Here is a 24,390-nt window from a genome sequence, read left to right on the forward strand (position 1 = left end):
ATGTGCAGTTCTACTCTTTATGGACTAAACTGCTTTGCAAAAATACTCTTCTTTTAATCTGTTCTTTTCATTGCTTGTATTCCCATATCAACTCCTCTTTGCACTTTCTTTCTGTAGCACTTTACAACCATTTGAGCTGTATTTGCTGTACTAATGTGGTTTATCAGTGATGAGGATTTCCTGAAGATAATCTGCTTCTAAGGCTTCTGTGGTGGCTGCAGAGGTTATATTTTTGTGATAAAATTCCTTCTTACCTGTCTCTCTATCTTTGTGGTGTTTTCTGTGGATGATCCAAGGATACTAAATAACTGCATTCCTTGGCCACCAGGAGCATTTCCCCTTTGACTGTACTGAGTAAGGAAACTCTGGTCTCTCTTCATAGCAACTCTTCAATTTCAGCCTAGTGTTACATTTGTTTTTATCACGAGGGCCAAATTGCCACCTTGCACTGTGTGCAGTTGTTCTTGGTTTGGAAAGTAATCTTTTAAATGTTGTCTTTCCTGAACCTGAAACACTGTGCAGCATCCACTCTTGAGTTTCTTTGCACTGAGAACTCATATTGCTCAGTCTGACATCATCATCTGACCTCCCAGTACTTCCAGCAGTCACAGATGGTTATCAGATGGCTGGGAGAGGATGCAGTTGCTGATTTGTCAGGTCTGACATAATCCAAGTGTTTTATGCAGCGTCGAATTTTTCAACACACACTTGAAAGTTGTCTCAACAGACACTTCTCAGCCAAGATAATCTTACTGTTGGACCCACAGTAATTCCTCAGACCTTCCAGTTGTCCCATTCTTTTCTTGAACTAAACAGCTACAACTGCTGTCCGTAGAGTCCCTCAGTGAGTAAATATTCTTGTTTAATTTGCATCTGAAGATATTGATGAGGTAGAAACAGAGAATTTTGGTAGTTGAAGAAGAAACATACACTATTATACATAAAAGTAACAGTGATCAAATTTCCCTTTTTCATCAGCCCTCTAGAAGTGGTGTGAAGTTTGGCTGGGCCAATTCCCAGTGCAGCACTGGGTGCTGACATCCAGGGCTTTTGCACTTACATCTGCCAGAGGGACCTGAACGTTTTTCCTTCTCTCATTCTCATTCCAGAATGAAAGATCACTTTAATTTCTGTGTGGTTTTCCAGTTTTCCTCAGTGCCTCAGAAGGTTTTATAAATTTTCTCAGTAGATGACCTTTACAGAATTTGGAAGTAGAATTCTTCCATCTAGTAAGTTAATGGAGTTCTGCTGCTTCTCCCATTTAAATCTGGACATCAGTGATGAAACTATAGTGGTAAAATATTTAGCAAACTTTTTCTATGTTATAAATGGCTTGTGTAATAAAATTATACTCTTCACATCACCAAATACTTGCACTTTTCGCCCTTCTTTTCTAATTGTAGGCTTGACCATAGCAATTTTCTGCTGTCATGCTGTTGAAAGAAAAATCAAATTTGCTCATAAATTAATGAAAGAATGAGAACTTTGGTGTAAAGAACTAATAAGGAAAATGTCTTGCAAATATTTATCTGATTTATACAAAAATCTTGAGTTTTCAGAAAGTCTGATGCCCTCAAAGAACTTAATTGTTGCAAAAATGCTGTTATCTGTCATCATCTTAAAACTTCTGAGAAAAAGGGAAAAGCAAAAGCTACATTTAGTTACATTTTGGTTTGGTTTCTTTTTTAAAGGAAACACTGTGAAGAAAGTAACAAAGCTAATAAAGTCTGATTTTACTGGGCAAGAATGCACTTCCAAAACTGCCATAAAGTGGGCACTTTTCAATCTGTAGGATATAGATATTTCTTTAATATATAGTCATATATACTAAAGTCAGTCTTTATGTGCAGCTGTCTTACAGGGTACAGCACCTTTGTTTGCATATTAGTGGAGATACTGTTCAAACAAAAATTTTCTTAGTGTAGCAGAAGTTAAAATTTTGCCTTTGTCTTTTTGAAATAGTAAATTGGGCTCCAAATTCCAGCATGAAGAGCTCTTTACAATTTGAATGTGTAGTTTGGCTGTCTTGTGATGTGTTTGTTCACCTTCCAGCAGGTTAGCAGGTGCTGTTGTCCTGCTGGAAGGTGAAATCTCAACATGGCTCTTTGTTTTGCTTGTGACTTACGTTGCAGTTCTGGCTAAAAATGGTTCTGTTCCTGTTTTGAGCTATCTCATGTGCTTGTTTTTCGATCCACTACAGCAAAATAGATCCTGTGCTGATATTTTAGAGGGGCCATAAGTACCCCTGAAAAATTCCCTAAGAGTGTGTCTTAGTGAGCAGAAGCAAGCTTGAGAGCTGTCACAGTCAGAGAGGTGTTTGCCCCTGGGTTGTCTTAATTTTACCAGTTCTAATTATGGGTGAAAGTTGTCTTCAATAACTTAATTTTCTCAGTAAGTTTACTACAAATCTCCACATCTGAAATGAAGTATGCATGAAGTACTTCCTGATTATAAGTATTTAACCTAGGATCATTATTTAACAATGTCAAGATAAACAGAAAATTGACATATTTTTCTGACAGCTTTTGTCTGTATCATCTCAAGAGTTGTATAACACATCACAATCACAAATAAGATACTTGGGATGAAAACTTAAACTGTTCTTGTCAAATGTATCTAAAAAGTTTAAGGGGAATTAAAATCTAACCGCTCTTTTGAATGAGTAAGGTTTGTTTGAAGTTTTTATTTCAAAATGTTTATCTGCTTCCAGCTACTGTGAGATAAGCTGTGAACAACTTGATTGCTGTTCTGTAGCCTAAAGTTTATAATCTGGCTTTTTTTTCTTCTTTTCTAGTACTAATATCTGTCTGGAAATCTTGGTAGCCTTCTGGACTAGGGTATCATGCATAATCATCATAATGCTTTGTTCTAAATGTTACAAAAATCATAAATAAGAAGATCCCAGTTTAGTGAAATACGAATATAAGCAGTAGTAAGCTGACTTTAATCTGCAGTAGCACTCTATTAAACTAACAAGAGCTTCACATTGTGTTGTTTAGGACTAAAGTGGAAGACTGGTGGCTGTTCTTGCTCTTCTTAAAACAAAAGCTCTTCATGGAAAAATGCGAAGTGAACACTTTATTTAAAAACAAACCAACCAACCATAAAAAAAACCAAACAAAGGAAAAAAATAAAAACTGGAGGAAAAAAGTCAACTCAAAAAAACCCCTTAGCTAAGCGTTCTGTTATATTTTATATTTTTTGAGTTCTTCCACTAGAGGGTGGCAGTGTCTTTCCTTTGGTGTAAGGCCGTGCCCGTGCAGTCTGTTCTCTCTGGACTTCTGCATCTGCACATTGGTAATAATAGTGTATAGATGAAGAACAGGGAATTTAATGTGCTATCTGGGATATATGTAATGGTATTGCAGTTCTTACAATAGGCTTTTCTGTTTCAGGTTACTGGTGTTTGGATCCTATGAAAGAGAAACAAATGTTCATTGCACCATGGAGCTGAGCAGTAATGTTTGGGAAGAAAAATCAAGAAGTTCTATTAAAACGGTAAAAAAAAAAGGTGTCATCTTTGCATATTGCAGTTTGTCTAATGCTCTTGATAATTGTCTACAAATTGTGTCTTTAGGCAATCAAATGGGTGATACAACACAAAAAGCCAAACCCAAACCATAGCAGACCAGTTATTTACTTTTTAGTCCACTATCAAATTACCATGTATGGATAATACTGTGTTCAGTTCTCACAACTGTGCCTGGTTTGAATATACTGTCAGCTGTCCAGCTGTGTTAAAACAAATAATGGAAAATATGCATTTTATACTCCTCTTATATTTGGGTGGGGCAGTGTTTAGAGAGCAGTAAGATTCACCTGGCTTTGCCTGTAAGTATTGTAAGGTAGTGTTTTACTAATTATTGCACTTGATAACAGGTGTTTAGCAGCATACAGCCTGCAGATTGCCTGCCTTTTTTTGTGTGTGTGAGGGTGAGAATGATCTTTTTTCTATTTCTTCAAAGAAGAGGTGTGATGTATGAAAGAGCCTTTCAGTTTCACATTAGAGGGATATTGTGTTGGTAATCAAATTGAATTGGGCTTGTGCTGAGCAATAAGTAGTGTGCTTATTGAAGAAAACCCCCCAAAGCTTTAAAAAGACTTCATGTTAACAGTTGGTTTCATGTAAAGAAATCAGTGGAACAAAAATCCCTGTCCTGCATTTTACCCTCTGCTGAGTGCCACTAACTTAAGCCTGTGCCTTTGTTACATCTGACTGGAGTTGTGTTTGGAGACCAGCATCCAGCACTGGAGCTGCAAGAATCCAGAATCAACATCTCGTTCAGTTTTCCACCTTTAAATTTTGCTTTGCATTTGGTCTAAAATCCTTATAACAAATGCCATTTTCAGCTTGTTTTCAGCTAACTTTATATTATGTTTTGCCAAAAAGGGTGTATGGCTGAGCAACAGCTGTGTGAGAAAACAAGCACAGATCTGCAGGGTTGATGCTCTGGCAGTGAAGGTGGCAATGCATTGATTTACCAGTACACTCCTCTAGACAAATTAGCATGTGATTATTTTTAGAGGTTGAGTAGCAGTGTTGTAACACATTCTTTTAAGCTTTAACAGAAGAGAAAAGGAAAATCGCTCCACAGACACTGTGGCACTGATGTGTCTGTGACAGCAGATGGCAGCAGGAGTAAACGAGTGAGGGTGGAATGGCTCCTATTAAAACTATGGAAAAGTACTCAGGGAGAGACTCTTAACAACTCATCTTCTGTGTCAATATCTAAAGTGAAATGGCAGGTTTTTAAATGAAATGGCAGGTTTTGAAAATGTCCTATGTTTTTGGAAATCTGGCCCACAATGTATGGAGGGTTTTCTGTGCATCCTGTGGTGCAGTCCTTCATTAAGTGTGTGCAGACATGGCCAGAGAGCAGGACTCCTTAGCTTGGGTTGCTGCATCTCGAGCTCAGCTGGCACTGGAGAATTCACTGTGCTCAACCACCTTGAACTTAAGGCCCCTGGGAAGGTGGCCTGCTTTAAAGATCCTGCTTTTGAAAGTCTCAGTATGGGACAATATGGAAACTGAAAATTAACAACTTGCAGAACTACTTTTTTGGTTCTCAATTTGTATTCAACAGATGTGAAATTATGGAAATCTCTTTTCCATAGGAAATCCAGTTAAATTTGCAAGCTAAGTTACAAAATGTTAGGACTTCACACTGAGTGGTAAGACTATTTTCAAAGGTCCTCAACAAAATAGGAACATTTAGCACTGGAACTTAGTTTGTTCTTTTCAGAAATATTAACCATGTGAGTAGTTAAACATTAAGTTATAATGAAAAAAATATGTTATTTTTCCAAACAAAATGTTCACTTCTATCCTTAGTTGTGATTATTAGCCCTAATGCAGTATTAGCTGAGTCAGCTGGTGGCCATACTTAATATCTTTCTAGTATTACATCCTTTTTGTAATGCTCATATGCGCAATACTTACTTGAGATGTTAGAGTTAGAATAAATAACTTCAGAAACTATGAAGGAAAAATAGCAGACAAGGGTGAAGTGGAAAGTTAAAAGATACATTCTGGTTTAACAGGGTCTAACTTACACAAGGCTCACAAAGGCATGACAATAAATCCCCTGATTCAGCTATGTTCTACAACGTTCCTGAGGAAAATTCTCATGACTTTCTATACTTCCTGACATTTTCATTCTTTTTATTGTGTTAGTAGTAGTGATAAAAGATTAGACAGGTTTAATACTTTGTAATGAATTTTGGCAAGATTTTAATCTGATCCCAGAATTTATGGAACATTAGTAGATGTCACAATTGATTTTGAAAAAAGATGCTATGTTATTGAATATAACAGGAGCATTATTGAAGTGTCTGTTACAATACATATGTGTCTCAGGCTTATGTTTGTCAAATCTGAAACATGAGTAAGACTTCAGAGTGATTTGGCACATTCCCATGTGAAACCTACACACATCCTGAAATACCTTAATTACTAGTACATGCTGCTGGAATTAACATTAATCAGTGCATTGCTATGTAAAAATAAGGTATGGATAGGATGCAGTAATTAGCATTAGCAGCATTGGATTACCAGACAGGTGTTCTGTGGTTAAACCATGAGATATCTAAATAATGAGAGGCATGCTTGTAGGTCTGAAGTGGAGGCTGTATCATAAATGTGGATGGTTATGTCCACTGGACTGCCAGTCAGCAGTACCAGGTTGATTTCTGCAAACAAAAAGAATTGTTCTATTTTCCCTTGGAGCACATCTGTTCAGAGTGAACCCTGTGCCCTCTCCACCCTGGTGAGATTCTTGTTGTGACTTTACCAGTCACACTGTGTAGTCAGCACTTCCTGTGTAGTGTTGTGAAAGAACAGCGTGATTTTTCAGCAGAAATCAAAGTTTCTTTATGTATAAAAGGAAAACATAGTCTGCTTTCTTTAGAACTGGCAGAAGAATGGACATGGAATGAACTTGAAGTAGGAGTAGCAGACACCTGAGGTAGCTTTTTGAGTACCCAGTGCATTGAGAACCCTGGACTGCTTTATAGATGCTGGTGCTTTTCTCTGGATCCACCTTTGTAGAGAAGAATGATTCAAAAATGCAGTTGTTTTGAAGTGAGAATCTTGTTTCTTATGAACTGCTCTTCAAATCTTTGTTTGACTGTTTCTTTTAGCTACATACTGATTTTTCTGATAAAGATTAGGTAGTTTTCTAGAAATTGTAGAAACCATTGCAAAGAGATTGGTATTTTCTGATAGGCTTATACCCAGAAAACATATGTAAACTGTAAATGGTTTGTGCTTTTTACTGGTTGTAGTAGTATGAAGTAATGGGCAGAGGTTCTCAACTGCACACCAAAAATGTATCTGTTCCAAGTTTTCTCTTAAAGTCCTTTTTATAGATATACCAGAGCACAAGAGAACCAGTACTGATAATGAAATAAGTTACATGACCCAAGAAAAATATGAGGGAACACCTTTAAACTCTGGAGTCAACTATGTTGTCTGAGGTGGTTCTGTAACAATAGCCACAGGTTCATATTTCTCCACATTTTTTTATTTCTACAGTGAGTAAGTATTGGGGGGGGGAGTTATTATTGGTGGGGCTGAGGGTTGTTTGTTACAATTTTTTAAAAATCTCTTCAATAAATAGTAACTTTAGCAACACTGAAACTGCATTTCATGTTCTACAAAGCAAAAATTCCCATCTAAAATGCTACACCTGGTAGCCCATAGGATTCAGTCTTGCAGCAGTTGTCTCAGAAGCACACAAATACTCCTAAAGTAATCCAATAATAAAAAGAATTAAAGAATTACGGTAAGCATCCCAGTGTTTTTTATATGAATACTGCTTGATGTTTTCTCCAGTGCATTCTGAACATTGTGGTCAGCACTGGATTAACTCAAGGGGAGGACCTGTAACACCATCTTTCAATCTTGTTTTAGTAAAAAAAGAGCAATATTTCTCAGCTTTTCATAAAACTAGATTTCCTTTATCAGGGATTAAGGGAAACTTCAAGGTATTCCAGTACCATAACGTATGAATCTGAAATGAAAAATAATGTAAATCAAATCCAGCACCTTCTAAAATGAGTTGCCTGAAGGTACTAAACTATAATGTCAAAATTTAAAGGAACTGTGAAATGTTAATTTGTGAATACATGGAGTTAAATGCCTCTCAGTTGGCATTCCCCTCTGCTTATTTAACAGCCTGCCATTTCAGCATTTAATCCTATCAAAAGAAAGAAGGAGGATTAAAGCAAGAAAAGCTTTTTGAAAATGTCACTTTTTATGAAAATTCATGATCTTGTAAAACTCGGTAATATTTGTAAATACAATGGGGAATAGTTCTGAGATTTGTGCCTTACATAATATTCTGTAATCTGTCTTTCAAATAAACTTGAAGGCCATCAGGATTTTTTCAGTCTCATCCTAAACATTTAAGCTTTTTGACTTGGGGCTTCAGAAAGCTTTACTGTGATTTAATGAACAACCTTCTATGGAAATGCACTGTAGTTCTTCATTGCTTAGGGACTGTTGAATATGAATATTAAAAAAAACCCCACCAAAACCCCACTGACAGAGGGGTTTATTTCAGTGTATATTCAGATAGTTCTTTAGAACCAGTCCCATCATTCCAGTCACAGTCTGACCTAGTGCTTCTGATGAGCAGTTATTTTTCTTAGCTGCTCATCAGAAGCTGTCTTGTGCTGCTTCCTGGCCATGAACACCCTCCTTGGGGCAGGCAGCACCTGGAACTTGCCACACTGGCATTTGGCAGCAGACAGTACTAAATGTAGCATGTGCATCCAAGTCTGGGGCTTCCCTTCTCTTTTTCTTCCTATGTCCAAATTTGACATTGTGATTTTTCCTGGAGTGCTGCAGATATTGACTGCTTGCAATGAATCTGACTCGGAGTCTCAAATTTAAAATAGTAGATGAAAAGACTAATGAATAAAATAATGTGAGTGAGAAGCTGTGCTGAGCAGTGCTTAGTGTTCTCTGTTCTTGCACTTCCCCATCCCCAGCTCTTACTTTGACAACTGCCAGCAAGGCTAATTCATGGTCCTTGGATTTAGGAGTTCTTCTGCAACCAGATACTTGTCTTGTGTTTGTTTTGAAGCCATTTAATTCCAGCTGAAATCTCCATGGGATTTTGTAGCCAAGCTGTATTGCAGATACCATTGGTGATACTGTCTATCCAGCTGAAGTCTTCCAAGATGGTATTTTGTGAAGTGTTGACCTCTGAAAACATGGCAGTGACCTCCTGATTCATCAGAGTCATGAAAGAGGCTCCAGCCTTTTAGATGGTTATGTTTGGTGAATTGTCCTTAGGAAGACTTTCCTGTATGACTTCTCTAGAACAAAAGTTACATGAAACTTCAGGCTTGCTCAGGGATTAGTTCTGTTCTTTTAGTACTTTATATGGGGCTGATATGAAAAGAATACTCTTTTTTTCTGTTTTTACTGTTGGAATAGCCAACCTGTAGTACAGATTCTATGAGTTCTATTTTATGTATCATTCTAATAGTACCCAGTTTGCCTTTCAGTTGTAAATTTTTCTTGTCATACTTTTTAATGTACTGTTTCATATTTAAAGATACGTAATTATTAAATAAACAGTAAATTATACCTTTTCCTTAGAAGTGCTTGTAAAAGTGAAGACTGTTTCAGAATGTCACCAGACATGATGTTGGTGGCTGTTTTTTCTTTCCCCCTAGTCTTGTTGCCTGTTCTGCAACATGTCCAAATACTGAATACAGTAAATAGTTTTAAGTAGGTTTTACAGCAGCTGTCTTTCTCATTTGCAAAGAAATTGATTTACAGTGATAGCTGATCTTGCTAAATAAATAGATGGCTGATGCATGAAAGCTAATTTTGTTTGTATAAACAGTATGGCTTATTGTAAGAGAGATAACAGTGTTTTATTGACCAGAGTACACAGAGTGGTTCCTGGGTAATTCAGCATTTCTGCAATGATTTTTTCAGTTATTTTGTTCCATCCTATTGCAAAGGTGCATGGCCAGATGAGCTGGCAGCTTGGGTTGGAGGCTGCCTCACATGGCTGAAGTGGAAGGGGAGGGACTTACTTAAACATAGATATCTACAGCCACCTTTGGAAAAATAAGATGGCTCTATTCTCACTGATATGCAGCTTGTTTTCCTCTTCAGCCTTCCAGTTTACTTTTTAAATATATTTTCTCTGATAACCTTATAATAGCTAGCCTTTTCCTAATAAAGGTTTTTTCTTTTCAGACTGAGAGGCTGGGATCTGTTCTTGCTAAGGGGGTAGTAAATGGATTGGAGCTATTTTACTCATCTGTATGGATTTTAATGATGTTGCAATGTTTCCCTACCAAATCAGGACCTCATCAAGTTGGGCAGGCTGACAGCTGTTTGCCTTCCATTGGTGAGCAGCTATGTCTCCCAAAATAATGAAGAAAGGGGAGTCTGTGCTTGAATGTGTAATTACTGAACAGAACCATTTTCCAGAGAGAAAGCCCAGGAGTGGGTAAAAAGTTGTGGAAAAGAGGCCCATGGCTCTGAGTAAAAATATTTGTTAAGAGATAGCAAGGTATTGGCACTTGGTGCTCACAAACTCTCCGAAAACCAGTCACCTTCCAAAATCTGTGTGAGATGTGTGCAGGTTTCACTTGACAGAGTTGCAGAGTTGTTCTTTTCTGACTGTGAGTTGCTCGGTGGGAACTTGTGTCTGAGCGTTGCTGCCACAAGCAGTTCATCATCTGGAAGTTCATCTTGCAGTTAAGGAAGAGAAAATTACATTGGAGTTTCTGTAAATTGTCAAAAGATAGGGAAGTGCTTGTAGTTGTCACAGAATAGCTGAGGCTTAACTTCTGCCCTTCAGGAATCTGATCTTATCCTTGCTTCCGAGTATGAACAACTCACCTGTATTAATGCACTATCAATGCATTAATAACTACTCAGAAGACCATACAAGATATCTCAGCTGCTTGGTTCTGGTTCCTATTTTTCGTTTACACTGGCTAAATTAACAATTACATTATCTTAAACAAAAGCATCATCAGGTTGCAGACTAGCAAGAAATTTGGAATGGCAATTTTTTAAAATATCCTTAGTTAATAACTGTAAAATGATTATTTATATTAATTATTTAACTATTAAGCCTACCATTCTTTAACACAGGTATTTGATGCTCTTCAGTGGGATATAAATGAATTTTCATACACCACAAATAGTTAGTTGATGTCTAGTCATTTTAAATTCTCTGGTTCAAGTGTCAAAATGCAGGCATAAAGTGCACTGACTGACTGCAAAGAAAGCCTTTAATTTTGTGGGAGGAATTCCTTATTCTGAATACACTAATGTATTGTAACTGTTTTTATGAAGTTAAATGTTTTAAGCAGTTCAGATTCTTGGACTCGAGGTTATGCAATGTTGTTCCATGTGTCACATCTTGCCTTCCTAGAATGTAATTATTTAACTGGTTATCTCAAATTGTTATGACTGTTTTAATTAAATGACTGTTTATCTTTTTTCTTTCTCACTCTTCAATCACAAGCTGAACCAGAAATTATGTGCTTGTCTCAGTGTTACAAGTTACATGCTACAACATGTGGAGGCCAAACAGAGGGAATGAGAGCAGTGATGCATTTATATTGTTGTTTTAATTTTCACTGGTTACTGCATTACCAGTTACTGTGACTGTTATATGTCTGTAGAGTCGCAGGAGTGGAATCTCACTTTGTAGGCAAAAGTGAATATTAAGAAAATTATCAGTGCAAGATAAGTGCTTCTTAATGGTGACTGAGAATCTTAAAAATGGTTTCTGTAATTTAAAAAAAAAGTATAAGCAAAAATGTCCTCAGACAAGCGCAGTGCATGTTCTCCCAGAGCTCTGTAATGATGGCAGAGAGCAATAAGAGAATACTGTGAGTGGGCAGTGCAGCAATTGTCCTGGAAAAGCCTTGGGGATCAAACCTGGAATTGCCAATTCCCGTCATACAAATGAAATGACTGAAAGGTCACCTGATGTGTTAAGGTTAGAGGGAACAGAATGATGCTCTGCAAAGGCCACCTGCAGATCAGAAGTGATCAGGAGAAAATCATCCTTAGAAAATGGAGCATTTCCCTTAATGCAGTCTGGTAAAAGGCTGTCTCTGTCAGAGTTTGGGTAAATAGGTATTGGACAAATAGAATTTATGAATTGTGTCTTCATAGATACTTTAACTAAAACTCAGCATATTCAGATCTATACTTATGTCATCCATTTCTATTTTTAGATGCTTAGTTTGGAACAAATTTCGTGTCTGTGCATCCTCAGATCCATTTGATGTTAATCAAAGCTTTAGCTTTTCCTTGGCTGAAGGAGAGAAAAGAATTAAGAAACTTGAGGCAGATATGCAGAAATATTTTTGGTGTGTTTTGTTTCTTGCGTTTTTAAAATTATAAAAAAAAATCTAAAAACATATATATTATAAATATGCATATGCACTTTTTATGTATAAGTTGTGCACAAATATAAGTACATTAACATATATATATAATGAAAAATGTCAGTTGCTCTACTTCAGTTAAATGTATAAGGAAGTCTGATTGATAAGTTGACCATGCATTAAAAAGATGTAGATACTTGCAAATACAATAAGTGACCTTTGAGAAACTGGAATTGGCTCACCTGAAGTTCATCAGCAGAGTCAAGAATTAACAAAGTTGATGTTTAGAGAGCAATTGCAGAAATCTCTTTCTAGGTTCCACAGTAGTTAAATCACACATCTGTGGGAATATATCAGGAATAGTCCGTACAGCAGCTTGTAAACTAAAAACAATAATTTTACATAACAATGTGAAGGGAGCATAGGATTATTGTGTTCAGAAGTTTCAATGCAAACAAACATGTGGTTCATCTCCATTGTAAATCTCCCCCTTTCAAACCAGTGATTTCCACTGGTTTAAATGAGATGCACATTTGCAGTAGGATTTTGCTGGACTAGTTAAGTGTACAGCGAGTAACTTGCTTAAGTGACAAACTGCTGTTCAGTCACTGGTATTTCTGTGAAATGTGGTGTCTGGTTCTGTTTCAGCTGTATGGTCTGTTCTTGGGGACTAGGAAGCACACCAATATGGCAATTACTCCATTTCTGGATTCCAGACTCATGTAGAGAATGTACTCATGCTCTCTCTATGGGCATGTACATATAAATAAATGAGAGGAAGTTTGGAGAACGGATTTTCAAGCAAAGTGGACAGTAGGGTGCTTAGACTGCCCCTGTTAGAGCTGGTACAGCCTCGGGGCTGGGGGCAGAACTTCCACACAGTCCTGGACATCTTGCTGGGCTCTGCTTCTGCTCTGTCCTCCTGGAATACTCAGTCAATATTAGCATTTAAAGCACCACTGCTGACACACTGCTGCACCTTCCTCTGCAGGGAATGCACTTGGTGTGTTCCAGGAGCACGAGCACTTCCTAATGCTAATCAAAGCACGGGAGCTGGGGACCGTGGGTAGTTCTGCCTCCAGAGCACAAGGCTGGCCTGAACTAAAAACTGTGCTCTGTGCTCAGCAGTCAGGAAGAGCAAATAGTGACTGTCAGCTTGGTGCAGGAGACCATGTGCAGTGATAGATAATGCCTGCACCCGTTCTGCATAAACAGAGAGAAGAGGAAGTAAGACAAGAATAAGTCAGCTCATGGGAGTAGAGTAGCTGTGAATACTTGGCCAATGTAGATTTTTTTTTTTAAGTGCTTGATTAATGTATGTTATTTACAGGTTTGAGAAACTCCCAGGAAATATGTGGTTGTACTGTCAGAAACATTCAGCAGAAAAATTGGCTTGACTCCAAGCATTTCTTTTTATCTATACATATATTCATATAGTCCAAAGCAAGAGTAAAGTGGTATCTGTTTGAGCCAAGTCAGTGATTTAGAATGGAAGGGACCTCTGGAAGTAATCTGGTCCCAGCTCCAGCCAGGTCAGTGCCAAGCTGGCTCAGCTCCTCTTCCTGAGCACAGCCAGGCAGTGCCCGTTGGTAAAAAGTCCTTTTTTCTTCAAATTGTGTTTTCACTTTTGCTAAATAGTATGTGACTGACTGTGCTGTTATGCAGGGAGAGGAGGACTGCAGAACGATCTGATTTCAACTAGTTAAATAAAAATAATTCACAAAAAGACTAATTTAGGTTTCAGACTAGCCTAAGAATGTATCTGTAGGAATGGCTTCAGATGGAATAAACTTTTTGTGTAGCAGGCAGTCAAGGCTGGAGGCAGTTTTAGCCTAAAAATTCTTAAATAAATTGCATCAAGATTACATCTGAGGTACAGACCCGCTGGAAAAAGTAATATTAAACTTCTTCATTTTGGCCACAGTGGGTGTTTTGCCAAAACATGGGAACTTCTATGAGGGATTTTTACTTCTTGCAAAACAATATTTGAGAAAAGAATTTGTTTTTTTTAAACAAGTTTTTTTGCCAATCTTGATAAATATTTGTATTTCCACTGGATTTCTTGAAGCTTTCACTATTGGAAAAGTATCTGAAATAGGAAGCATTCTAAAAATGTTTGTAATAACTAGAAGCAAGCTCTTGGCCGCTGTTGTGAGTAGAGGCATTCAGATTCTTGCCAACTGATGTGTAGAAGTGGATGAGGAACCAAAAGTCTTGGTTGCCTATGATTGAGGTAACCAGGAATTGTAATTAATTCTTGAGCTTTAAAAATAGCTGCTAGGAGGAACAGATTTAATGACAGGTCATTAAAACAATATTCCCTTATATCTAGTAATTGTAATGAAAATAAATGAGGTTTACTAGAAAATTAAGAACCTGATTCTCACTAAGACAAAAAAAAAGTTACTTCTACAGAGATTAGTTTTATTTTGGAATTTGTTTTAACAGATGGAAGTAGTAACTTTTAAAGGCACTGGAAATGTGTCCTGGACACAATACATACTTTTCTGCACATTCAGAAGTAATTTAGTGGAGCAAAGGATTCTCTTTCGATTTTGCCAAATCCTCAACCTGGTGTATAACTCTTCAAATGCTGAGGTACGTATTTTAAATCTACAATAGAAAAGATCCATGAAATGCTGCTGTGGCTGCAGGAAGAACAGTGTATGGAAAGATGCTGTGTGGGTCTTGACAGATTTTATCCTGGGCCTCTTCAGCAAAGTAATGTGGGAGAAGTGCAAGCAAATTCCTTTTTTTTTCTTCTCTTCTGTCTGTATCAGAAATAAATCTTTGACATTGACATTGAAACTTGTCATTCTTTCTTATTTTTTATTTTTGCATTTTACTGGGGAGTAACTTTATCAACCAATTTCTGAAAGAGATTATTCTTCCTTTTGAAAGCTAGATTCTTTTTTTCTTGCTGTGTGCTTTCCTGATGACTGGTGTCTAGCAGTTCTGCAGATTACTGGGTAAGCTGCAAGTGTTATGTATTGACAAATGCAAAGTGCAGGAGTATAAATTTCTACTGTCAGTAGAACAGATTGAATTTTTTTAAGTGGGATTTCTCTTGAGGCAGCAGCATAAAACCAGAATAGGAGAGCAGTCATTAATTTGTTATTACTGAAAAGTGAAAATTTTGTAAATAAGTCATGAATTTTAAAGTGTGCTTCTTTTTGTGAATCTCTAGGTATCATGCATTTCTACATAGCATTTCTTAAGGAAGGAATAGGAGTTGAGAGTGCTGAATGAGCAGGCAGCCAACTATCAGTTGGTCAGAAATACTTTAAAGCTATGTTTTCTGTAAGGGAGTGTGTGGCTGATATGCAAAATGTGCAGGAGTGCATTGTAGATGCACACAAGCTTTTTTTTGAGTTTCTATCACTTCACCTCTTCCCCAGCATATCTTTAGTTGCATTTTTGAGTATTGCTCCCATTTATCTTGAATACTCTGTAATGTGAATGTTGGCTAGGGGTTTTATCTAGTGTATAGATTTGTTTTTAACTTACTATTGTTAGTAGTGCAATTTTTTGTTATTTAAGAATTTCAGAAAATTGTATTTTAGCCACACAGGTTTGAGGTTGGTATGTCAACTGAGTGACTGTCAATGAAATCTGGAGGTGTAACTTTGATATCCATTTCAAAGTGTCTCATTGCACATTGGAAAAGTCTTGTCTTTGTATTAATTTAGCTATGTCACTTTTTTTGATCCTTGATACTTTTGATACTTGATACTTTGAGTGTCTGTATACCTGTACAATGCTTTTTTTATTTTTTATTTTATTTTTTTAAAGAAAGCATAGTTATTTATAAAATAGAATTTGAACTTCTGTTGGAAAAAAAAAGTTGTTTACCCAGACAGAGACTTAGACCAAGAAGGTGGCCAAGCTTGGCTGTAGTCCTTGTTAGTCTCCTTCACCCTGTGTCCTCAGAGCTTCACTATTTGTATGAGTTTTTTAAAGTTGTATTTGTTCCTCAGGCATTGTATGGTGCTGACAAATTCTTTGTTCAATTTTCAATTAAATGAGTGAGTTGTGAATTCTCTGGTGAAGGTAACTGGCCACGGTCCCAAGCAGGCTGTAAATCTGGTGGTGGAGGAGAGAGGCGGGAAAGGGAAATAAAAAGATGTTGGGTTGTGAAGTGGGTGCTTTGCAGAGAGCTGCAGCAAGCCCAGCTGAAAAGCTCAGGGTTTCTGTGGTGTGAGTTGGCTGTCAGGTCCCCCCACAGCAGGACAGCCTGGCTGCCAGGAGGGTCCTGCTGCTGTGGCACCACCCCATCCCTCTGCGCTCACCTTTGGCCGTGGGTGGGTGTTGCCACTACTGCCACTTGTCCCCGTCAGGGCTGGCTTTACCCCTGTGACCACAGCTCTGGCAGCTGCTTTGGAGGAGGGCCTGCAAAAAAAAAGTTAATACTCTTCTCTCTCTGTGTAATGAAACCGTATCTCTTTCAATAATTATTAACAATTCATTAGTTGATGTTATCATTGTATTCAGATTATGATCCTTGCATGCCATTTTTAATCTTGGACTGCTTTCTGTGCAAAACATTGTTTCAGTTTAGGAATGTGTCCTTGTATGAAAATGACAGTCAGTGATGCTTCTGCTGAAAGCATCTAAATCACAGTTAATTTTGGTGTTTGTCTGGCTTAATAGTGTAGATTTACCTGAGGTTTAATTACTTTGCAATGCTCTTGATCAGATGGTATGAAAGTACGTAAGTCACAGGCTGCTTTTGTGGACTTCAGGAGTTCATGAAGAAGGGTAAGCTGTGCATGATGAATACACATGTTTATTCATTATGATTTTTCTTTTTGGTGTAAGTCCAAGTAGTCCAAGAAGTAAAAAAATAAAGCATCGATAGTTCTACTTTCTTAGCTCCCAAGTAATTTTTTCTTTTTTCCTTCTTCATGCAAAAAAGGCAATTCCTTTCTTAATATATTGTAATATATTAAGAAATTTAACACTGTATGCAAATGATTGAAAATTATCAATTTTAAATTAAATCCATTGGTTTCTTGGTAGTTGATGTGAAACAGTTAAGTTTTATTAATCAGAGGTCACTGGAATGGGAAAATAAGAAGTGTTTTGCCATCAAATTGCAGCCATGGATTTACAAACTGCAATTTTCTTGTCCAGATCTGATTTTTTTTCCCCAATCTCCAGTCTCCTTTCCCTTCCCATATCTATATGACCCCTTTATTTTTCCCCCCTAAACCCTAACTGAATATAATTTTTCTGGTAGGTTTTTTTAGTGTGCTGTAGAGGTTATAAAAATATTGAACTCCAGTGTGAGGAAAGTGGCTTTATAATGTTGGGAGCAAGCTGATGACTAAATTTGTAATTTTGTATCCTGAAGCTTTGCTATTAGGAATTTTGTTGGGTTTACTCTTCTTTTTACTGTGAGGTATTTCAGCATTCATCACACTGCACATTGTTCTTTTTCTATAGAGTCCTAATGTCTTAAGCCTGAAGGTTTTCAAATGAAATATTTTTTAAATTATCACTTTAAAAGAGAAACCTCAGACTTTTGAATACTTAGTATTGAATGTGCTATTTATGAACGATGCCTTTTTTGGGCTGTTTCACCAATGACCTTACAGTGATGATTGAAAAAGCATAGTACCATGTTCTGAACTAAGTATTCAAAATACTTCACAAGTTTTCATCAACTTCTTGGATGCAATTTTCTTCTTCTTTTATAATAAGACTCATTGAAATTATTAAGTAAGCTGAATTATTCCTATCTTCTTCAGTATTACTTTTTTTTAAAGTTAGATTTATTCCTCAATCCATGTACGGTATTGACTAATCCATTGTTCAATTTTCAATTTAATGAGTGATTTCTGAATACTTTGGAAAAGGTAATTGGTCACAGTTCCAAGCAAGCTGGGTTTCTGGTGACAGAAGAGAAAAGGGAAAAAGGGAAGTAGAAAGATACTGCTTTATGAAATCCCGTGGGTATTTTTCATATATATTTCACCAACTATCAATAAAATATGTTGCTAATTTAAAAATAATAGAGCATAAAACCAGAGTGTATGAAGTTATAGTGAGTGCTGAAGTAAAAGAAGTTTTTAAGCTTGACATAATTTCCTATTCATTCTTTCACTTACCTTACAAAAGGGAAATGAGGAAATGCTATCTATTACTTCCCTGAGTCAGAAGATACTGAAAAAGAAAAAGGTCAGAAGGTAGGAACTTTTATTTCCACTAAGGGTAGTGTTCTCTTCTCTTGTAAGGTTTTTTTTTTTTTTGGGTTTACTCCTAATAAGCTGTTTCTGGAAGAATATTTCTTTTCAGCTCTTTTACATGCTTTAGTGTTAGTGGTTTGAGATCTAAAATTGATTTCCGGAGAAGATGTAGTTGCACAAATTGTTTTCTTGTATTCAGATAGCTGCCTATAGGGAAAGGAAGTCCTACTTTTTATTAGGCGGTCATGGTCATGTTGATTGTGTGGAGAGAACACTGCAAAGATCCTTTCTACGAAAAGTTCAGATGTTTGGGTTTTCATGAAGCGTTTTTAGAAGCTTGGTTGCAAAGCTGGCTGGTATGTGGATTCCAATTTACAGCTAACGTTCTGTTTCTAAATCATTCTCTGGGTCTATTTGGAGTTGATCTTTATGTGTATTAAAAATAATCTGGATTATTTTTCAAGTTCAGAGGAGATAGAGCTGGATATTGATTTCTCTTGCAAAGCGAATTGTCAATATTTGACTGAGTTGATGTAAAGATATTTTCAGTTTAATAGTTGTGGCAGTTTTTATAAGCGATGGTCATGAGTAACAGAATGAAAATTTGGTTTCTAGGTGTGCTGTTGTCTTGGTGCTACTAATTAGATGTGACATTGAGCTGCTGTTTCACTGCCTGCCAGCGACTTGTGCCCTATAACCATAAATAAATTGATTTGATGTGATGTGTTCAACAAAATAACCAGAAATAGATGTATGGTCGTGGAAACCTTTACTGGGTGTATAGCTGTGTGTTTATACTGCAGTGTGTTGTCCAGAATTTAATTGAAAACAACTCAGTGTGGTTTGGCTGCCTTTCTTGGTACAGAAAGATTATTATATACAAAACCTTGGCCTTCTTGCAGCAGTTATTTGGAATAAGTTAAATATAAATCCTCATTTCTTCTGGCCATGGTAACACAGAATTTCAGAAAAGTGTTGGTCTGGTTTTACTGGGCAAAGGGTGGGGCTTGTATGCAACAGGAACTTCATTTTGATACAGATGGGTCTTCCATTTAATCTCTGAAGAGCTGTTAAGATCACGGATCATTTTGCTACATCTGCTTTAGTTCCTTCGGGTTTAGCTAGTTCAGTGGGAATGTGGGAGTCTGAACACTCAGTGGGTCACACAGGATATTATTCAGGCTTGTGCTTTGCCTTAATAGCCATCTAGCCATTAATGTTGATGAGAAATGTACCAGTTGCCAAGAAAATAGTGTTTCTGCAGTGCAGAAAAACCAAAATGTTCTCCTAAATGCTATGATATTTCAAACTGTGTGATTATGGAGGTTCTAGGTGCATGTGAGGTCCTTGTTGCTTTGGCCATGTTATTGATAAGAGTGTAATTTGTATTTTCTGCTGTCTTAATATTTTGTTTGTGGGAGTGTAGATTTTCAGTCGGAAAAGTAACTTCTAAGCCCTTTAAAATGTGACTTTTAAGCCCATTATTGAAATCTAAGAGTTACTGCTTTTTAGTGCATATAAATTACATTGTGTATCTTATTTCCATGGAGACTAGAATATGATGCATATTATTGCAATCCCAGTGGATAATAACTTATATTTTTAGTTTTGATGGCAATATCCATGTCAGTATTCAGGTAGTTAATGCTGCTGGGACTGATAGTCAAAATTGCCAAGCAGTTTCTGTGTGTGGAGAAAACTCTTCACTGTGTCTTACTTCTATTATAAAGAACTTTTTCTGATAGTCCAATCTTTTGAGTTTATTGCAGGAAGATTTATAGTAGCTGTCTTATCACCACTTCCAAGGTACATATAAGTAATTGCTGTTTTAGAAGGTTTACTTTTAGTGCATACACTCAACTGTTTTCAGTTTTTTAGCTTCCATCTCAGAGATTAACAAACCCCTGGGCTGACCCCTCTCATGTGCACATATTCACAGTGCATAAACTCACAGGTTCTCATCAATCTCCTTTGTCTGTAATTTTCAATGCAGTGATTCAGAACAAGGTAAAGCTGTTATTGGTTTGATGTCACACATGGTATTATTAATGAACTTAGTAACCGTATTTCAGTATTTCTTATTAGACTACCTGAATTTTGCACAAAATATATATATATAATGACTAAGTAATGCTTAAGCAATATCAGAGGAAGCCTTTTTCCAATCAAAGGCTTATATATGAGATTGGGGAAAAAAAATTGATCTTTTCTATTCCTTCAGAGCCAAAGGAAAGGGTTTAATAAAGATTAAAAGGATGTCAGTGAGTAAGAGCACTTAAAGAAGAGCTGTGTTGGTGTTTGTGCTAAATTGCTCTGCAAAGAAGAGCTCCGCCTAAAACTGAAGGCCTTTATTTTACCTGCTTTTGACACTTCAAAGTTAAATGCAGGTTTTCTGCTGCCTTGTTTGTCTTTAGCTCCTCCATTCAAGTCCTGTAATTGCTGTAAGAATGCCCCAGCAATTCATGATAATTGCTAAACAGTTTGCTTTTTGCATGTGTGTAACCTGCTTCACCATGCAATTGGAAGGTGCAATTTTTTAGGAGTAACTTTGCCCAAGAGTACTTGCAATGTGTCAGAAGTATTTAGGAAAATAAGATGTAGCTCCTCATCCTGTTCAATAACAAGCCTGTTCTGGATTTTGCTGATGTCAAAAGTTTTCAGTGCTCATCAGGAAGACATGCAGATGTTTAATTTTCCTGCGATGAATTGTCACATTTATTTTCAGACAAATAGTTTATGATGGTGAAGTTAGACATGTGCATAACATTTGCCATATTGTGGCCTTAATGAATTGCTATTTTAAATATGATCTTGGTCCAATGTGCAACTCATTTCAGAATGAAATTAGGGTCATATTTTGTAACTTGTGTTTTTTGGGTTTTACAAGTTATCGTGTAGAACAGAAAATGAGTCCCACTGGCTTGCTATTTAAAATGACTAGTAAGAAAATATCATGACCTTTGTCCATAAGTACACTTCTTCCTAAGAGTAAAACAAACCAAATGGGAAGAATGCAGTGTTTGTCTGAGATCGTTGTGTCTCCCCATGCACAGACCACAATTCACAATGCTGCAAAGATTGACAGCGAAAGGTAGAACATCCCACTTCCCTTGTTTCACTGTTTTATAGTCATCAAAAATCTGGTTTTCTGTGGTATTCCACAAAACAGCTGGTGGCTGTTCATTCAGTGACATTCAAAGTGTAGCCAGTCCTATAAAACTGCTCGAGCTGATAGGGTATGGGATGCAAATGCATGTTAAAAATGCAGAAATTGCAAAATGGGCAATGCTGAATTAACGGAAAGAAGATGAAGAAATTTTTTTGTTGTTTGTTTGTTTGGTTTTTTTGTTGTTTTTTTTTAAGATATTTTCTGATATTTGTGCTAGAAAAATTGTGTGAATAATGAGTCTCGATGATTTCGAGTGTTGGCTGATTCCTTTGTTTTACTGCTGAAAATTGTTTTCATGGCAGAGTGTGTTCTTGTTCAGAGGTTTTGGAGAGAAAGTGAGCAGTGTGAAAAGTTGACTTTTTGGGGGGGATTAAGCAAGTGGAGGTCTGCTCAGGACAGCTGTGAATAGAAAAAAACCTTCCTGACTCACGGGGTTTCAGCACAGATCAAGAGCTGCAGTGGAGAAAAGCAGAACACCAGGTTAAGAAAAAAACCAGTTAATTAAAACTGTCTGAAATTTGAAGGATCAGCCTGCTTCAGAAACCCATTACAACCCATTACTACAGTGGACATTGGGTAGAAGTAAGGAATGGCTTAACTATCAAATACGAGGCACAGAACAGAAAGAGAAATTAAGAAAATGTGGTTGAAATTTTATTTTTATTGGTGATATCTCCTTACTATAGCAGTCCATTTTAGTAGATTTTCCAAATTTATTTTGGTTTTGTGTGTTAACATTTTTAATAGTATCATCAAATTTCTTCTTTCAGGCAAAATGGGCATAAAAATCTTTTTGGCAGGTGTTCAGTTATGACTGTAAAAGGAATTGTGCAAAACCAATAATTGGGATTGCTGTTCAACAGGATTTTTTAATAAGCAGCAGATAGCTTCCTTTTGATTTTTTAAATTGGAAGTTCTATTCACACATATATGTTTATTTACATGTTTAAATGCATTAATAAATTTAGTTATTTTTGAAAAAAAAAAAATCATGCGCACCCCCCTTCACCTACCATTCTGTATATCTAGAAGAAATACATATTCATTCAACATATTTGTCTAATATGTTTTGTCAAAGTATTAAAAAAATGGGGCGGGGGGCAAACCAAAATGTTTGTTGAAATTAATTGGATCAATGTAAACCTGGGAATGATGGAAAAATACATTAAAATTTCCACTTGAATGATACTAAAGATGTGTGTATCTTTGGTATGGAGGAAGGATCACATAGCAAGGAAGAGTAGGCTAGTTATTGTCATAGGAGTCTTGATACAAATTGTGGAACAGTAGCAGTTTTAGATTTAGAATTTAGCTTCAATTATGGAAAAAAAATCCAATTTTTATTCAAGCAGGTTTTTATTAATTATTTGAAAAAAATAATTTCGCAAATCAGTAAATTAATTTCCAAGTTTGTAAATGTGTTTTCTAGTGCATGTTGGTTTCTTAGAATAGAGTATTGCTTCTAGTAATGTATACTGATGTTTTAAGTAGCCAATGTGTTATCTTTTGCATTACATTACCATCAGTCTTTTTCTAATGAGTGATTTGTAATTAATGCCTCTTTCTAGTGGGGAGGAAAATAACTTAAGTCAATTTTCTATGTAGGTTTAATCTGACTGCAGAGATTATTTCCTTCCTTTTCGCTGACCGTCGTACTGTATAGTCTAGTTATTCTGTAAATATTACTACTCTAGCTTTTTATTTTATGTAAACCTTCTGTCAGTGTGTTTCAACGTTTCTGAGTGTGCTAAAGGAAGTACACGGGTTAAATCTGGAGATGGAGGCACATCCACACATCTGCATCATTACACCTGTGCACGTGTAAGACATAACAATGAACACAGTTTGTAACTGATCATTAGGGCATCCTTTATTGACTACGGAGCTATTTAAGCATCCCAAGAGCAGGGTTAGCTGTTGAATGCTCAGAAAATGTGTCTCTTTCTGTAATTGGGAGTTTTCTCTATGCCTGGGAGATGAAAGTGCTTCTGCCATCATGGATTCCTTAGTCAAGGTTTACATGAGAACACGTCTGGGGTTATCGTGCCCCATGGACAGGAGGGCTGGGGAAGAGGTTTGGAAAATACTTGTGCTACACTGGCACAGGCTCTCTTTGTAGGCTTCAGGGCTGTGTCACAAGAAGAAGAAAAACATCTACTCCTTTTCTAAAGCATAGATTGAAATCCTCCCAGAACATTAAAAGAAAATTATTTGATTTCTTTTGTGTCCAGTGTTTCTAAGGAGCAAATCATGAGTTTGCCGATACCCATTTCCTCTCAGTGCCTCCTCTCCCCTGTAAATAATCTCAGTCTCTTTGCTGTGCAGGTCATATATAATAACTGTATTCAGTAATAGGGTTGAAAAAAGCAATAATACTAAAGTCAGTGTTCTAAGGGTGTTTGCCAAAAACCTTTTTTCAATAATACAAATACTGAGTCTTCCAAAGAGAAGAAACTGCTTCCCTGTTTTTGGACTTTAATGTTTTGGGGGGTTTTGACATGAAATATTCCTTCCTCTCCTCTCGGCATGCAGGGTTGTCTGGGAGAATGTAATACTTTACAGACATAGTCACAGATATTTTCACTTCTTTTTCCTCAAAACACGTCAGACTATACCTTGCGAGAATACCTAAGATCCCCTTTGGCAGCTCTGATGGTTTGGCCAAAAAAAAAAAAAAAAAAGTTATCTGTCATACAGCCCTGATGGGGGTTCAGTTTCTGCTGCATGGTGTGTGTTACATACCTCTGATGGGGACTATGAACAGTTTGGAAAAAACAGTATTGTTCTAGTTGATACAAAGTCAGTAAAATTAGATTTCTTGTTTGTGCTTGGGTGATCAAGCTTTTCTTAGCATTTATTCAAAGGAAAATGACATGCTTACTAAATTCTAGTAAAGATTTATGATGTTGATGCTTACAAATAGTTAAGCAAGTTTAGAACTATTGGAAATGATTTTACAGTGTCAAATTAAGCTTATAAAAACAACAATTTCCTTTTTAGTTCCTGAAAATAAGCAGTTTTCTTTAAAAGCAAAAGTCTTAATGCTCTAATTATCCTGCTATGACTTGATTTTGTGATTTTTCTATTTTTGTATGTACCTAATAGTTTTTAAAGTTTAGCTGAACGATATTGCACTGCTGGTAAGAGATTGTC

The 24,390-nt window shown here is 36.7% G+C and overlaps 1 protein-coding gene across 1 annotated transcript in view; it reads left to right on the forward strand.

Moving 5' to 3' along the window:
• Nucleotides 1–24,390, forward strand: part of PDZD8 (PDZ domain containing 8) — a 52,867-nt gene that overhangs the window by 17,914 nt on the left and 10,563 nt on the right. The window contains exon 3 of the mRNA XM_062496737.1: nt 3,396–3,498. Coding sequence (XP_062352721.1) covers nt 3,396–3,498 — 103 coding nt within the window. The remainder of the gene's footprint in view (nt 1–3,395; nt 3,499–24,390) is intronic.

Source organism: Cinclus cinclus, chromosome 7 (genome assembly GCF_963662255.1).
Source record: "Cinclus cinclus chromosome 7, bCinCin1.1, whole genome shotgun sequence".
Taxonomy (NCBI): domain Eukaryota; kingdom Metazoa; phylum Chordata; class Aves; order Passeriformes; family Cinclidae; genus Cinclus; species Cinclus cinclus.